The sequence below is a fragment of the Pristiophorus japonicus genome, chromosome 3 (genome assembly GCF_044704955.1).
Source record: "Pristiophorus japonicus isolate sPriJap1 chromosome 3, sPriJap1.hap1, whole genome shotgun sequence".
NCBI lineage: Eukaryota > Metazoa > Chordata > Chondrichthyes > Pristiophoridae > Pristiophorus > Pristiophorus japonicus.
The window spans coordinates 222,508,333-222,524,431 of record NC_091979.1 but is presented as its reverse complement, the minus strand read 5'-3'; the positions used below and the strand labels follow the sequence as shown (position 1 = coordinate 222,524,431).

At 50.6% G+C, this 16,099-nt stretch overlaps 1 protein-coding gene across 2 annotated transcripts in view; it reads left to right on the top strand.

The window, feature by feature from the left end:
• stox1 (storkhead box 1) overlaps positions 1-16,099 on the top strand; it is a 105,931-nt gene that overhangs the window by 71,608 nt on the left and 18,224 nt on the right. Inside the window, exons 2-3 of one of the 2 annotated variants that reach the window (XM_070876311.1) lie at positions 7,615-7,767; positions 8,838-11,247. In XM_070876311.1, the coding sequence (XP_070732412.1) occupies positions 7,615-7,767; positions 8,838-11,247 (2,563 nt within the window). The remainder of the gene's footprint in view (positions 1-7,614; positions 7,768-8,837; positions 11,248-16,099) is intronic. The other variant, XM_070876312.1, reaches the window with a different exon arrangement.

The following is a 16,099-nucleotide window of genomic DNA, read 5'->3' as shown; positions in this document are numbered from 1 at the left end:
CATAAGCTTCCCTTTTTTTGATCCTACCCTGTATGTCCCTTGATATCCAGGGGACTCTAGAGATGTTAGTCCCACCCTTTTTCTTTAAGGGAACATACTTGCCGTGAACCCTCACTATCTCCTCCTTGAATGTCTCCCACAGCTCTGACACTGATTTACCTTCGAGTAGCTGTTTCCAGTCCACTTTGGCTAAATCATATCTCAGCTTAGTAAAATAAGCATTTCCCCAATTGAGAATTTTTATTCCCGGTCTATCTTTGACCTTTTTCATAACTACCCTAAATCTAACTGAATTATGATCACTACCACAAAAATGCTCTCCCACTGATACCCTTCCACCTGCCCAGCTTCATTCCCTAAAACTAAGTCTAGAATCGCTCCCTCTCTTGTTAGACTTGCTGCGTACATGCTAAAAAAGTTCTCCTGAATGCGCTTTAAGAATTCTGCTCCCTCTATACCTTTCACACTAATTCTATCCCAGTTAATATTAGCGTAGTTGAAATCCCCTACTATTACTGCCCTATTGTTTATGCACTTCTCAGAAAAGTGCCCACATATTTGCTCTTCTATCTCCCTCTGACTGTTTGGGGATCTATAGTACACTCCCAAACAGTGTGATTGCCCTTCTTTGTTCTTCAGTTCAACCCATATGGCCTCATTTGATGATCCTCAGGGTAGCCTTGAGGAAGAGTTCATAGAGTGCATAAGGGACGGGTTCCTTGAGCAGTATGTAACAGAACCAACCAGGGGGCAGGCTATCTTGGATCTGGTCCTGTGTATAATGAGACAGGATTAATAAGCAGTATCCTAGTAAAGGATCCCTTGGAATGAGTGATCATAGCATGGTTGAATTTCAAATTCAGATGGAGGGTGAGAAAGTTGGATCTCAAGCCAGCAAACTAAGCTCAAATAAAGCAGACTATGAAGGTATGAGGGCAGAGTTCGCTAAAGTGAACTGGGAAAATAGATTAAAGTGTAGGGCAGTTGATGAACAGTGGTATACATTTAAGGAGATATTTCATAACTCTCAGGAAAAATATATTCCAGTGAGGAGAAATGGGTGTAAAAGAAAAGATAGCTATCCGTGGCTAACTAAAGAAATAAAGGACGGTATCCAATTAAAAACAAGGACATACAAAGTGGCCAAATCTAGTGGGAGGACAGAAGATTGGGAAGCTTATAAAAACCAGCAAAGAATGACTGAAAAAAATGATTAAGAAAGGGAATATGACTATGAAAGTAAACTAGCACGAAATATAAAAATAGGTAGCAAGAGTTTCTGTAGGTATATAAAAAGAAAAAGAGTGGCTAGAGTAAATGTTGGTCCCTTAGAGGACGAGACTAGGGAATAAATAATGGGGAACATGGAGATGGCAGAAACTGTGAACAAATATTTTGTATCAGTCTTTACGGTAGAGGACACAAACAATATCCCAACACTGAAAAGTCAAGAGGCTATAGGGGGGAAGGAACTTAACACAATCGCAATCATTAAGGAGGTGGTACTCAGTAAGATAATGGGACTAAAGGCTGATAAATCCCCTGGACCTGATAGCTTGCATCCTAGGGTCTTAAGAGAAGAAACGGCAGGGATTGTGGATGCATTGGTTGTAATTTACCAAAATTCCCTGGATTCTGGGGAGGTCCCAGCAGATTGGAAAACTGCAAATGTAACACCCCTATTTAAAAAAAGGAGGCAGACAAAAAGCAGGAAACTATAGACCAGTTAGCCTAACATCTGTGGTTGGGCAAATGTTGGAGTCCATTATTAAAGAAGCAGTAGCAGGACATTTGCAAAAGCATAATTCGGTCAGGCAGAGTCAGCATGGATTTATGAAGGGGAAGTCATGATTGACAAATTTGCTGGAATTCTTTGAGGATGTAACGAACAGGGTGGATAAAGGGGAACCAGTTGGATGTGGTGTATTTGGACTTCCAGAAGGCATTTAACAAGGTACCACATTAAAGGTTCCTGCACAAGATAAAAGTTCACGGGGTTAGGGGTAATATATTAGCATGGATAGAGAATTGGCTACCTAACAGAAAATAGAGAGTCGGGATAAATGGTTCATTCTCGGGTTGGCAATCAGCAACTAGTGGGGTGCAGCAGGGATCATTGCTGGGACCCCAACTATTTACAATCTATATTAACGACTTGGAAGAAGGGACTGAGTGTAACGTAGCTAAGTTTGCTGAAGATACAAAGATGAGAGGAAAAACAATGTGTGAGGAGGACACAAAAAATCTGCAAAGGAACATAGACAGGCTAAGTGAGCAGGCAAAAATTTGGCAGTTGGAGTATAAGGTTGGGAAGTATAAGGTCATGCACGTTGGCAGAAAAAAAATCAAAGAGCAAGTTACTTAAATGGAGAAAAATTGCAAAGTGCTGCAGTACAGCGGGACTTGGGAGTACTTGTGCATGAAACACAAAAGGTTAGTATGCAGGTACAGCAAGTGATCAGGAAGGCCAATGGAATCTTGGCCTTTATTGCAAACGGGATGGAGTATAAAAGCAGGGAAGTCTTGCTACAGTTATACAGAGTATTGGTGAGGCCACACCTGGAATACTGCGTACAATTTTGGTTTCCATATTTACGAAAGGATATACTTGCTTTGGAGGCAGTTCAGAGAAGGTTCACTAGGTTGAATTTCGGTGATGAGGAGATTGACTTATGAGGAAAGGTTGAGGAGGTTGGGCCTCTACTCATTGGAATTCAGAAGAATGAGAGGTGATGATAGCGAAACGAATAAGATTATGAGGGGGCTTGACAAGGTGGATGCAAAGAGGATGTTTTCACTGATGGGGGAGACTAGAACTAGGGGACATAATCTTAGAATAAGGGGCCACGCATTTAAAGCTGAGATGAGGAGGAATTTCTTCTGAAGGTTGTAAATCTGGAACTCGCTGCCTCAGAGAGCTGTGGAAGGCGGGACATTGAATAAATGTAAGACAGAGATAGACTGTTTCTTAAACGATAAGGGATTAAGGGGTTATGGGGAGCGGGCAGGGAAGTGGACCTGAGACCTTGATTGGATCAGCCATGATCATATTAAATGGCGGAGCAGGCTCGAGAGGCCGTACGGCCTACTCCTGCTCCTATTTCTTATGTTCTTATGTAACATAATGACCAGATAATCTGTTTTGTTACTGATGTTGGTTGAGGGATAAATTTTTGGCCGGGACACTGGGAAAACTCCCATGCTCTTCTTCGATTAGTGCCAAGGAATCCTTTACGTCCACTTGAAAGGTTATCGATGGGGTCTCGGCTTAGCGTCTCATCTGAATGATGACACCTCTGACAATGCAGTAGTCTCTCAGTGCTGCACTGAAGTCCCAGCCTCAATTATGTGCCCACGTCTCTGAAGTGGGTCTTGAATGCACAACCTTCTGACTCGGAAGGGAGAGCCAAGGCTGACATCATCTAAGTAATCATCTCCAATAGCTATCTGCATATAAAATTAAACATTGCACTCGAGCAAGAAAAATAGTTCTATGGAGTACAAAAGCAGGGAGGTCCTGCTGCAACTGTACAGGATATTAGTGAGGCTGCACCTGGAGTACTGCGTGCAGTTTTGGTCACCTTACTTAAGGAAGGATATACTAGCTTTGGAGGGGGTACAGAGACGATTCACTAGGCTGATTCCAGAGATGAGGGGGTTACCTTATGATGATAGATTGAGTAGACTGGGTCTTTACTCGTTGGAGTTCAGAAGGATGAGGGGTGATCTTATAGAAACATTTAAAATAATGAAGGGGATAGACAAGATAGAGGCAGAGAGGTTGTTTCCACTGGTCGGGGAGACTAGAACTTGGGGGCACAGCCTCAAAATACGGGGGAGCCAATTTAAAACCAAGTTGAGAAGGAATTTCTTCTCCCAGAGGGTTGTGAATCTGGAATTCTCTGCCCAAGGAAGCAGTTGAGGCTAGCTCATTGAATGTATTCAAATCACAGATAGATAGATTTTTAACCAATAAGGGAATTAAGGGTTACGGGGAGCGGGCGGGTAAGTGGAGCTGAGTCCACGGCCAGATCAGCCATGATCTTGTTGAATGGCGGAGCAGGCTCGAAGGGCTAGATGGCCAACTCCTGTTCCTAATTCTTATGTTCTTATTTACTATAGTATGCTCAAAGGGTTCTTATGTTCGTCTATCATCCCTCTTCACAGCTGTAATTGTTTCTTTAATCAATATTGCGACCTTCTCTCCTTTTTTATCCCCTCTCTATCTCGTTTGAAAACCCCGTAACCAGGAATGTTGAACTGCCATTCCTGCCTTTCTTTCAGTCATGTCTCAGTAATAGCTATAATATCATACTCCCACGTATCTATCTGTGCTCTCAGCTCATCTGCCTTACTCCCTAGACTCCTTGCATTGAAGTATATACCATTTAGCACTGCCAAACTATTTTCGAGCCTTTGCTTCCTCTGCCTTCCAAACTCACTAATTTTCTGCCTTCCATTTCCAGCTTTTCTTCGCTCCCTTCTAAATCTACTGTCAGGTTCACATCCCCCTGCCAAGCTAGTGTAAACCCTCCCTAGCAACACTGCACCTGCCCCCCCCCCCGCCCCACCTCCGCCATGAGGATATTGGTCCCGGCCCTGTTGAGGTGCAACCCCTCAGGATTTACAGGTCCCACCTCCCCCAGAAACAGTCCCAATGTCTTAGGAATCTAAAGCACTCTCTCCTGCACCACCTCTCCAGCCACACATTCATCCGTTTTCTCCTCCTATTTCTGTACTCACTAGCACGCGGTACTGGGAGTAATCCGGAGATTACTATCTTTTGAGGTCCTGCTTTTTAATCTCTTTCCTAGCTCCCTAAAATCTGCCTCCTCTCTCTTTCTACCTTTGTCATTGGTCCCGATATGCACCATGACCTCTGGCTGCTCACCCTCCCCCTTCAGAATGTCCTGCAGCCATTTCGTGACATCCTTGACCCTGGCAGCAGAGAGATAACATACCATCCTGGAGTCATGTCTGTGGCCGCAGAAGCATTTGTCTGTTCCCCTAACTATAGAATCCCCTACCAGCATTGCTCTTCCATTCTTCTTCCTCTCCCCTTGTGCAGCTGAGCCACACGTGGTGCCGTGGACTTGGCTCTGGCTGCACTCCCCAGAGGAACCATCGCCCTCGCCAGTATCCAGAACTAAAAACCGGTTAGCGAGCACGATGCACTCAGGGGAATCCTGCCCTACCTGCCTGGTCCTCCTTGTCTATCTGGCGGTCACCCATTCCCTCTCTGCCTGCACACGCTTAAGCTGCGGGATGACCACTTCCTGAAACATGCGATCCACGAAGTTCTCAGCCTCGCGGATGCACTACAGTGACGCCAGCCACCGCTCAAGATCCGAAACCCAGAGCTCGAGCTGCTGTAGCTGGCGACATTTCCCGCACACGTGGTCGTCCAGGCCATGAGAAGCGTCCAGGAATGACCAAATGGCACAGGATGTGCATTTCACGGAGCTGAGCTGCCCTGCCAGGCCTCTATTTATTAGATTATTAACTAAAGTTTTAATAGACTCCTCTGCCCTAACTTCGAGAGAAGAAAAGACAGCAGTGATACCCACCAACCAATCACCTACCTGCTGTCCTGTGATGTCCCTCCTTGATTTTTATTTTGCTTTTTTGCTCTCTCTCTCCCCACTCTCGGGCCTCCACTGCTCCTTATGCCCACTCCGCTCTCGCTATGCTCTCGCCGCTCTCACTCCACTTACTGCTCTCCTCACTCTCTCTCCTCCCTCCTGATCACAACCTCCTCTTCACACCCTCCTCCTCACCCACCCATCCTTCCCTCCTCACACCCTCTCCTCACAGCCTCTCCTCACACCCTCCCCTCACCCTCTATCCCCCCTCTTCACACCACCTCCTCACACCCTCATCCTCATCCCCTATCCCCCCTCACCTCACACACCCCTATTCCCCCTCCTCACCCTGCCACTCCCCATCACCTCAAAACCCCACCCCCACACCTCACCCCTCCCCACTCCCTCACTCTCCCCACCCACTCCCTCAGTCCCCCAACCCCCCCTCACTCATCCCTCACCACTCCCTCACTTCCCGCTATTCCCTCCCCCTCCCCCACACTCCCTCCCCCAACACCCACTCCCCCTTACCACACACCCCCACTCCCCCTTACCACTCACCCCCACTCCCCCTTGCCTCATGCCCCCCGCTCCCTCGCCTCGCTCCCCCACGCCTGGCCCCCCCCGCTCCCCCTCGCCTGGCGCCCCCCACTCCCCCTCGCCTCGCGCTCCCCCTCGCCTCGCGCTCCCCCTCGCCTTGCTCCCCCTCGCCTCGCGCCCCCTCGCCTCGCTTCGCGCCCTCCCCCTCGCCTCGCGCCGCCCCCGCTCCCCCTCGCCTCGCGCCCCCCCGCTCCCCCTCGCCTCGCGCCCCCCCGCTCCCCCTCGCCTCACGCCCCCCCCCCGCTCCCCCTCGCCTCACGCCCCCCCCCCCGCTCCCCCTCGCCTCACGCCCCCCCGCTCCCCCTCGCCTCACGCTCCCCCTCGCCTCACGCCCCCCCCGCTCCCCCTCGCCTCACGCCCCCCCGCTCCCCCTCGCCTCACGCCTCCCCCACTCTAAATGATGCATTACTGAGTCACCCATATCCTATCTCAAACCTGCTCCGCCATCGCCTCTGTTCTCAGTGGCCATCCTATGACAGTTCAAGTTTAAAGTCCTTTTCATTGACTCCTCCAGTGGCCTTGCCCCTCCCCCTCTCTGAAACTTTCTCTGTCCTTCTATCCCCGTCACCGTACTCTTCATTCCTCTGACTCTGCCCTCATGATTCCCCTTCTCCCTGTGCCCCCATTGACAGTGACAGAGTCTCCAGCGGCCTTGGCCCCACTCTCTGGTGTCCAGCACCCAGCACCTCCCACCGTCTCGATCCCCCCCCCCATAAAAGACCTTGTGGTCTTTTCTACATTAAAGGCGCTATCTATATATCACTATTCCAAAAGCCTGACTTTGGGCTTTCCTTCAACAGCATTGCTGAAACAGGACAGTTTCTAAACCGCAGTCCAAAGTTCTGAGTCTGCAGCAGCACAGATAACCTGCTACCCTCACACTCCAACAATCTACCCTGTCCCATTGCTGCATTTGTGCACATCCCTCCCCCATTCACCCAAACTATGGTACAGTCCTTCCAAGAGTTCCCTCTTTTGGGTTTACGCTTCCCTTGCTCTTCATGTTCTGTGTTCTCCCTCAGACACACTCTCGCTCAATCACTCGGAGCACATTCCAAGATAATCAAGCAGGGCACAATTTCACATGCAAAGTTCCACTTGTTGCTCTGGTGCAGTGGTTGGGACAGTGTGATGAGCTAGGGAGGGGAGAAATCAGCCGAGGTCCCTGCACCTGATCATTATGCCTTCGCCGCAGGAAAATGCAGGTGTGTGTACATCAGGAGAAATCACAATCTGTTGCGATGTCTCCCATAGTTAAATAGTCCACAGGCAGTTACTGTCTAGGCTCGAGTGTGCCGATTGGCCATTGGGTGACTGTACCTAGTAAGAATCAGTACCTTCAGGAGATGAGAGAGAGGGAGAAAATTGTCATAAATAAATAAATGTGGCTAAAATGAGGCGTACTGAATATTAACCTTGTGTGGTGTTGCAGGTGAAGTGTCCCCAATACCAATGACGCCCATTGCTCAGTCCCAGTTTGTTCCCTTGGCTGAAGTGCTATGCTGTGTTATCTCTGAGATGAATGCGAGTCACATAACGGTGACCCAGGAAGCCCTGCTGGAATATTTGGTCAAGTGCTATCCAGGTAACTTTACAGCACAGGGTTTGGTGTTGGGCCTTTCCAGAATCGCATCAGTAGCTGGTCCCCTGGGCACACCTGGGCATTTCTGCTGCAGGCCCTTGATTTAAATCCACATTCTGAGCTGGACCTCTGCCTTTCCTTTCCAACACCAGCTCCATTTCTTATTATTATTCAGGATAATCTTAGTAACCAGAAGGAGATTGAAGATCTGGGCCTACGTCCCTTCACTGCCCTCTCGACCTTCAGTCAGCCTGCTCCTTGTTTTCTGGTTAACTGCAGCTACCTGCGCGCTCTCTCCCACACTCAGCGGGGGAGCTGCACACACAGGTAGAAACTCACACAGGGCACCTATAGAGAGAGAGGACTAGAGGGGGGAAATGGTGAGCACCAGTCAAACACCAAGCATCCCCACAGCACTCTGTCTGTGGTCCTGTGGATGAACACAACCTAGGTTCCTGGGACCCTGAACCAATAAACACAGGCCCAGACTCTAACTACAACGCTGGCCCCAGATCTCTGATGATCAGCCAGGCCCAGAACTCCAACCACTGGGTAGACCTTAGACTCCAATCTTCAGACAGACCCTGGATCCTAACCGCCAACTAGCCCAGGCTTCTGACCCTCAGTCTCAAAGACTCATGTCCAGCGCGGTATAAGTTAACACGGGGTTTCTATGGCTACTGCTTTGTGTTCACATGCCTCCATGTACTGACTGCAGCTCTAAACCTTGCTGCCCCCTCTCCCTCGGCTCCCCACCCCCCTCTCCCTCGGCTCCCGCCTTCCCTCCGCTCCCCCCTTCGTCTTAAACGATAAGGGAATAAAGGGTTATGGGGAGCTGGCAGGGAAGTGGACCTGTGTCCATGATCGGATCAGCCATGATCGTATTAAATGGCGGCGCAGGCTCCAGGGGCCGTATGGTCTACTCCTGCTCCTATTTCTTATGTTCTCCCTCAGCTCCCACCCCCCAGCCCCTCCCTCGGCACTCCCCCCTCCATCGCCCCCCTCCGTCAGCCCTGGCCCCCTCCTGTTCCTATGTTCACAATTGATGTAAAAGCTTGTTCTTCATTTTATAGGTATAGCAACGCCCTCCCAGGAAATCCTGCACAATGCCCTGGGGTTGCTGATTCAGGACAGGAAGATTTATCACACCGGAGAAGGGTATTTTATCGTCACCCCACGCACCTACTTCATTACTGGCAACGTGAGGAAGCAGAGCTACCCATGTGTCCCATATGAGGACCGCGTCCCCTCGTTGTCTCCTGTCACATACCTGGTGAGCGTGGAGGACTATGAGGACACAAGGAAGGAAAAGGAGCTCCCTGGAGTAGCTCACTGCAAGTCCTGCTGCTGCTTCAGCCAGCAAGAGGTGGAGCAGCAGCCAGACCAGTGCCTCCCCAGCGAGCCGAACAGCCTGGGCCAGGGCAGCTACAGGGAGCCCAGGCCTTCAGTTCAACACCGGGCCACCTCTACATCGCATGGGCACCAGGGGAGTGAGCTGAGCAGGGCCAAAGAGAAAGAAAATCCCATCCGAAAGTTCGGTCTGAGCCTATTCAGGCGCAACACAAAGAAAGAGGTCCCCAAGAGAGTGTACGGGACCTTCTCAGCCCAGTTCCCCCCAGAAGAGTGGCCTGTTCGTGATGAGGCCAGCCTGGGGAACATTCCCCGAGATGTGGAGCACCAACTCATAAAACGCATCAATCCCGGGCTCACTGTGGACAACCTCGTCAGGCATACCTTGCTGATGAAGAAACTGACCAAAGGAAACGCCAGCCACTGTCACGGCACCTTGACAGAGCAGCTGATCAGCAAGCAAAGGCATCGCTCGAAAGACGGCCCCCAAAAGGCACCGGCTAGACGGCAGCACCAGCGGAGAGCACGGTCGAGCGGGGAGAAGCAGAGGCTGAAGCACAGGGTGTCACTGCAGGCCAGCAAGGTTGTGCCCAGGCCTGGGAGTGGCCCGAGTGCGAAGGAGCTGGCCAAGCCCAGAAGGAATGAGGGAGATCAGCTGCTGTCGGGGGAGCTGAAGGCCCAGCCCTGCATGGGCAGCAGTCCGACCACACATGTATACAAGAAGAAAATCGACAATCCTTTCTCCAAGGTGCCTCCCAGAGAGGTCAAACACCATCGCTCTCAAAACACCAGGCTTAAGAGCTCGAGGGCTGAGGGGCATGGCAAGGTGGGGCGGAGGTCACGGTCCCTGGACTCCACCAGGGCAGACAGTGCTCTCTCAGCAGGGGAGTGTCCCCTGGAAAGGATCCAACCCAATGGTAGTCGCCATCTCACGCCAAGTGAGGAGGATTCGATGGGCTATCCAGAGACCCATGCTGTTAGGACGGAGCACAGACACCGGAGTTACACACACCACAATCTGTCGAATGGCTGCCAAACCCAGGATTGCCCAAGCAAGAGCCAGAAGCCCGTCTCACACGCAGGTGACCACACTTCAAACCATATGCAACATCTTGCCCAGGCTGCAGGGAGAGCTCACCAAGAGTACGAGAGAGACAAATGTGTCCATGTGACGAGGCAGGAGGTGGGCCACGAGTGTAGGAATGGTCCCCTCCCTCACACCTGGCAGGATCAGGCTCCCAAACAGTCTCAGAACCCTGCCGTCCCTACATCAGTGAACCCTGAATGTGTGGAAAAGCTCCCGAACCAGCCTCATCGATCCGGGGCTCAACTAATGCCCGAAGGGCAAGCCAGCGAGCCAGAGGGTGAGGCAACCAGTGAGCCAGAGACTGATGGAAGACAGAGTGAGACCTTTACTGATGATGATCAAACCCTGTACCAGAGGGAGCTGGATGAGGACGATGCCTGTAGCTCACTTTATCTCAACGATGATGCTGAGATCACACAGTGCAGCCAGTTGTCCACACCCTTGCCTGGTCTTAGCTGTGCCAATGACCCAGAATGGCATCGCCCTGGCATTGAAGGTGTGCCAGCCGGGCTGTCCAATGAGAGCTGGGTTTTAACCAAGATTCTCCTGGAGGAACAGCGAGCTGCAAACAGCGGGTTTGGTGAAAAGCAAGCGGCCAGCTGGTTAGAAGCGAATATCAGCAGCCTGGGGCAGTCTAAACCCTGGTGTGGGAAGAAGCCCCACACACAGCTGCACAGATACCGGCCAACGTCACAGCTGGCGTGCGGATATGTGGAGGAGGAGGACCACCCGGGTGGGTGCAGAGAAACACCAGACCTCCTGGTGAGCAGTATATTCGATTACTGTAACACAACAGGTGCTGACTCTGATCCAGAGACTCTCCGAAACCAGACCAGTGAAGGCAGCAGAAGCCCAGCCGGCCATGAGCTCTGGGCCGTGCACCAAGGAATGAAAGCACAACTGATGATAAACTTGGAGCGCAACCTGGGATTTCTTCACCACTCGCACAATGCTGCGTTACCACAGACAGATCAAGAGGACCACAGTCACCTAGAGACACTGGAGAACCAAAGCATTACCGGGGATAGTGGCATCGACTCACCACGGTCAGGGTCCTAGGGGTCACACTGGGGTCAGGGTCGGAGGGTTCACACTGGGGTCAGGGTCGGAGGATTCACACTGGGGTCAGGGTCGGAGGGTTCACACTGGGGTCAGGGTCGGAGGGTTCACACTGGGGTCAGGGTCGTAGGGGTCACACTGGGGTCGGGGCCGGGGGGGGTCACACTGGGGTCCGGGTCGGAGGGGGTCACACTGGGGTCAGGGTCGGAGGGGTCACACTGGGATCAGGGTCGGAGGGGTCACACTGGGGTCAGGGTCGGAGGGTTCACACTGGGGTCAGGGTCGGAGGGTTCACACTGGGGTCAGGGCCGGAGGGGTCACACTGGGGTCCGGGTCGGAGGGGGTCACACTGGGGTCACACTGGGGTCAGGGTCGGAGGGGTCACACTGGGGTCAGGGTCGGAGGGGTCACACTGGGGTCAGGGTCGTAAGGGTCACACTGGGGGGGGTCAGGGTTCTTGGAATCACACTGGGGTCAGGGTCTGAAGGTTCACACTGGGGTCAGGGTCCGAGGGTTCACATTGGGGTCAGGGTCGAAATGGTCACACTGGGGTCAGGATCGGAGCGGTCTCACTAGGGTCAGGGTTCTGGAGGCCTCAATGAAACCCGATCAGAAATGTTTATATTGGTGACATAATTGCTGAACATTTTTTTAATAACTTTTATTTGTGGATTATTTCCATTTAATTGCTCCCTGCCCCCTCCTCCCCCAAGATGTTGACTATTTCATAGGTTTAGGGGTGGGGACAGGGTCACAACTAAGCCCGACATCGCCCTTGGTGACACGGCATTGCCTCTGAACAGCTGACGGTCCTTCCCTTGGCCACAGCCACTAAGTCCTTCACAGTACCGAGAGCTGCCCCAACCATCATCAACTCGAGATCTTCGAAAGATTGCGAAGGCTGAAAAACGGGGCAGGGCGGGATGGCGTGCAGGTGGAGGTAGTATTGATCAAATATACTGTTACAGCACTAGAAAACTACTGGTGTGTATTATAGACCATTAAATATTGGGAAGGAGAGAAAGGGGAAAATTGCAGACATTTTCAAGAACAAAAGAGCAGTGATAATGGGAGACTTCAATTATCATAATATAGACAGGGATAGTAACAGTGTAAAGAGGGAGAAGATTTCCTGAAATGTGTATAAGAGAACTTTCCTGATCAGTGCGTTTCCAGCCCAATGAGGAAGCAATGTGGATCTAGTTCTGGGGAATGAAGTGGGGCAAGTGGAGCATGTTTCAGTGGGCGAGCGTTTGGGAAACAATGATCATAATATCACTAGGTGTAGTTATGGAAAGGGATCAGGAACAATCAATAGTACAGATACACCTGGCTCCAGTGCCCAAAGGAGTTTCAAGCCCTCAAACGAGTGGTCAAGGTCAGTGATTGCATCTTCAAAGGCATCTCCTACCAACTGCACCACTAGCCTCAATGCACATCCCCCACCTAAAACATTCACCTACCAACAATCTGTACTAAACACGAGGCACACCTCACACTCCTAGCTTCACCTCACCCCGTTGGAGAATGGGGGTGCTGGCCATTCTTGGCAAGGGTATGGCTGAGCCCTTGGCTAGCGACAGGTTTGAAAGAATCGAAGATGCCGGTATTTCATACATTATCCTCCTTCCCACATCCCATTTCCCCCTTATGGCATGCGACGACATCCAAAATCACAGTCATGTGTCAAATCAGACGATGCATACCGATTGACTTCACGATCTGCACATTTGAATTTGAGAAGCAAGTGCTGGCTGCAGTGCTGCCAACCTCTCCAAAATAGTGGCCACTGTGTCCCTGCCGGAAGTGAGGCGGCCGCCATTTTTTCAAAAATACAGTGTTAATAGACAGCAGTAAGGTAGGGAATTTCCCGACCAACAAGATTAAAATTAAACAATTGGAGGCTTTTGATAATTGTCGTGTTCATAATTCAGAAGAGAATCAAGCAGAATACAGAGTGTAGAGGATAACTGAAAAAGGAAATAAGAAGGACAAAGAGAGAGTATGAGAGTAGATTAGCGCAGTAGTGGTCAATTTTGGGGGCTGGAGAGACGTTTAACAAGGTTTTATGTGCTGTGTTGCCCCCGAAGGTGCATAGTGTTATGTATGGAGAAAGAATCAGACTGAACACTGAGTTCAAAGAAAAGTGTGACCTTAGTCTTTTATTGCAGGTCTCCACAGTGCCTCTCCAACCTGTGAGGCCTCCTTAAATACCTGTGCTCCCAAGGGATTATGGGATCCCTTGGGACTCCAGGCGATGAGCCCTCTGGTGACTGTACAGAGTAAATACAAGTTTACATATATAACACATATAATCATAATTTACAGTATGGAACGAGGCCATTTCGGCCCATCGTGTCCGTGCCGGCTGACCAAGACCTATCCAGCCTAATCCCAGCTCTTGGTCCATAGCCCTGGAATTTTATTGGAATTTTAAGTGCACATCCAAGTATCTTTTAAATGTGGTGAGGGTTTCTACCTCTAACATCCTTCCAGGCAGTGAGTTCCAGACCCCCACCACCCTCTCGGTGAAGACATTTCCCCTCATATCTCCTCTAAACCTCCCCCCAATTACTTTAAATCTATGCCCCCTGGTTGTTGACACCTCTGCCAAGGGAAACGGGTCCTTCCTCTCCACTCTATCCAGGCCTCTAATAAAATTATACACCTCACTCGAGTCTCCCCTTAGCCTCCTCTGTTCCAAAGAAAACAGACCCAGCATCTTCAATCTTTCCTCATAGCCAAAATTCTCCAGTCCAGGCAACATTCTTTTAAATCTCCTCTGCACCCTTTCCAGTGCAATTACATCTTTCCTGTATTGTGGTGACCAGAACTGCACACAGTATTCCAGTTGTGGCCTAACCAGTGTTTTATACAGTTCAAGCATAACTTTCTTTTTTTAATTTCAAAATATACTTTATTCATATAAAAATGTGCACAATACATTCGAAAGCAGTTCAGTACATTTGGATGCGGTCAGCAATTCCATACATTACATTTGGATGCTGACCGCAGTTCCGTTCAAGATATTTCTTTACTTTACATTTCAAGGTACGATTCATACAATCCAGGATACATTGTGGTACGTTCATCAAGTTACATTACATGTGTCACCATACGGTACACAGTGAGGGTACAGTTACATTTGTTTCCAACGTGCATTACGCAACAGAACTTGCATTATACATGGCACTACATAGGTGTTTGCAGATCATGGTGCCCTATGTATACAAAAGGTTTACCATTGCAACCCAAGGGGAGTTTTATACTGATACCATCCCCTGGGTTTACCGTGGCGGAAGGGCTTTAAACTGTGGCTCTTCCCCACCGTGCCTTTGCGGCGGCTGCATCAATTTTTAGTGCGTCCCTCAGCACGTAGTCCTGGATCTTGGATTGCGCCAGTCTGCAACACGCAGACATGGACATCTCCTTGCTCTGGAAGACCAGCAAGTTTTGGCAAGACCAAAATGCGTCTTTCACCGAGTTGATGGCCCTCCAGCAGCAGGTGATGCCTGTCTCGGTGTGTGTCCCTGGGAACAGCCCATAGAGCACAGAGTCCTGTGTTACGGAGCTGCTCGAGATGAACCTCGACAGCAACCACTGCATCTCTTTCCAGACCTGCGTTGCAAAGGCGCAATCTTGAAGGAGGTGGGTGACAGTCTCGTCTGCCCCGCAGCCGACTCGGGGGCACCATGCCGTGCTGCTGAGACGCCGGCTGTGCATGAACGCTCTGACGGGTAGGGCCCTCCTCACCGCCAACCAAGCTACATCTTGGTGCTTGTGTGAAAGCTCTGGCGATGAGACGTTCTGCCAAACGAGTTCGACAGTCTGCTCAGGGAACCACCCGACAGGATCCACCCTCTCCTTTCGTAGGGCGTTCAGGACCTTACGTGCTGACCACTGTTTCATGGGTTTGTGGTCAAACGGGTTTTTTGTGAAAAACTTTTCCACGAAGGACAGGTGGACAGGTATGGTCCAGCGGGTGGGGCCATTTCGCGGCAGCATGGCCAGGCCCATCCTTCGCAACACCGGGGACAGGTAGAACCTCAGCGCGTAGTGACACTTAGTGTTTGCGTACCGGGGGTCTGTGCACATCTTAATGCAGCCGCACACAAAGGTGGCCATCAGGATGAGGGCCACGTTCGGAACATCCTTTCCTCCACTGTCCAGAGATTTGTACATTGTGTCTCTGCGGACACGGTCCATTTTGGACCTCCAGACAAAGTGGAAGATGGCCCGGGTGACTGCCGCGACACAGGAGCGAGAGATGGGCCAGACCTGTGCCACGTGTAGCAACCCCGAGAGCACCTCACTCCTGATGACCAGGTTCTTTCCTGCCATGGAAAGGAAGCGCAGCTTCCACCATCCCAGTTTTTGCTTCACTTTGGCGATACGCTCTTCCCAGTTTTTGTCGCACGCCCCGACCGCTCCGAACCATATTCCCAACACCTTCAGGTAATCCGGCTTAACGGTGAAGGGAATAAAGGATCGGTCGGCCCAGTTGCCAAAGAACATGGCCTCTAAAGCATAACTTCCTTGCTCTTGTATTCCATGCTTCAACTTGTAAAGGCAAGTATTCCATATGCCTTCTTAACCACACCTGGCCTGCTACCTTCAGGGATCTGTGGACCTGCACTCCGAGGTCCCTTTGTTCCACTACACTTTTCAGTGTTGTACCATTTAATGTGTATTCCCTTGCGTTGTTAGACCTCCCCAAATGCATACCTCACACTTATCCAGATTGAATTCCATTTGCCACTGTTCTGCCCACCTGACCAGTATATTGCTATCTTCCGCAGCTTTCCTCTTCATTATCAACCACACAGCCTATTTTAGTGT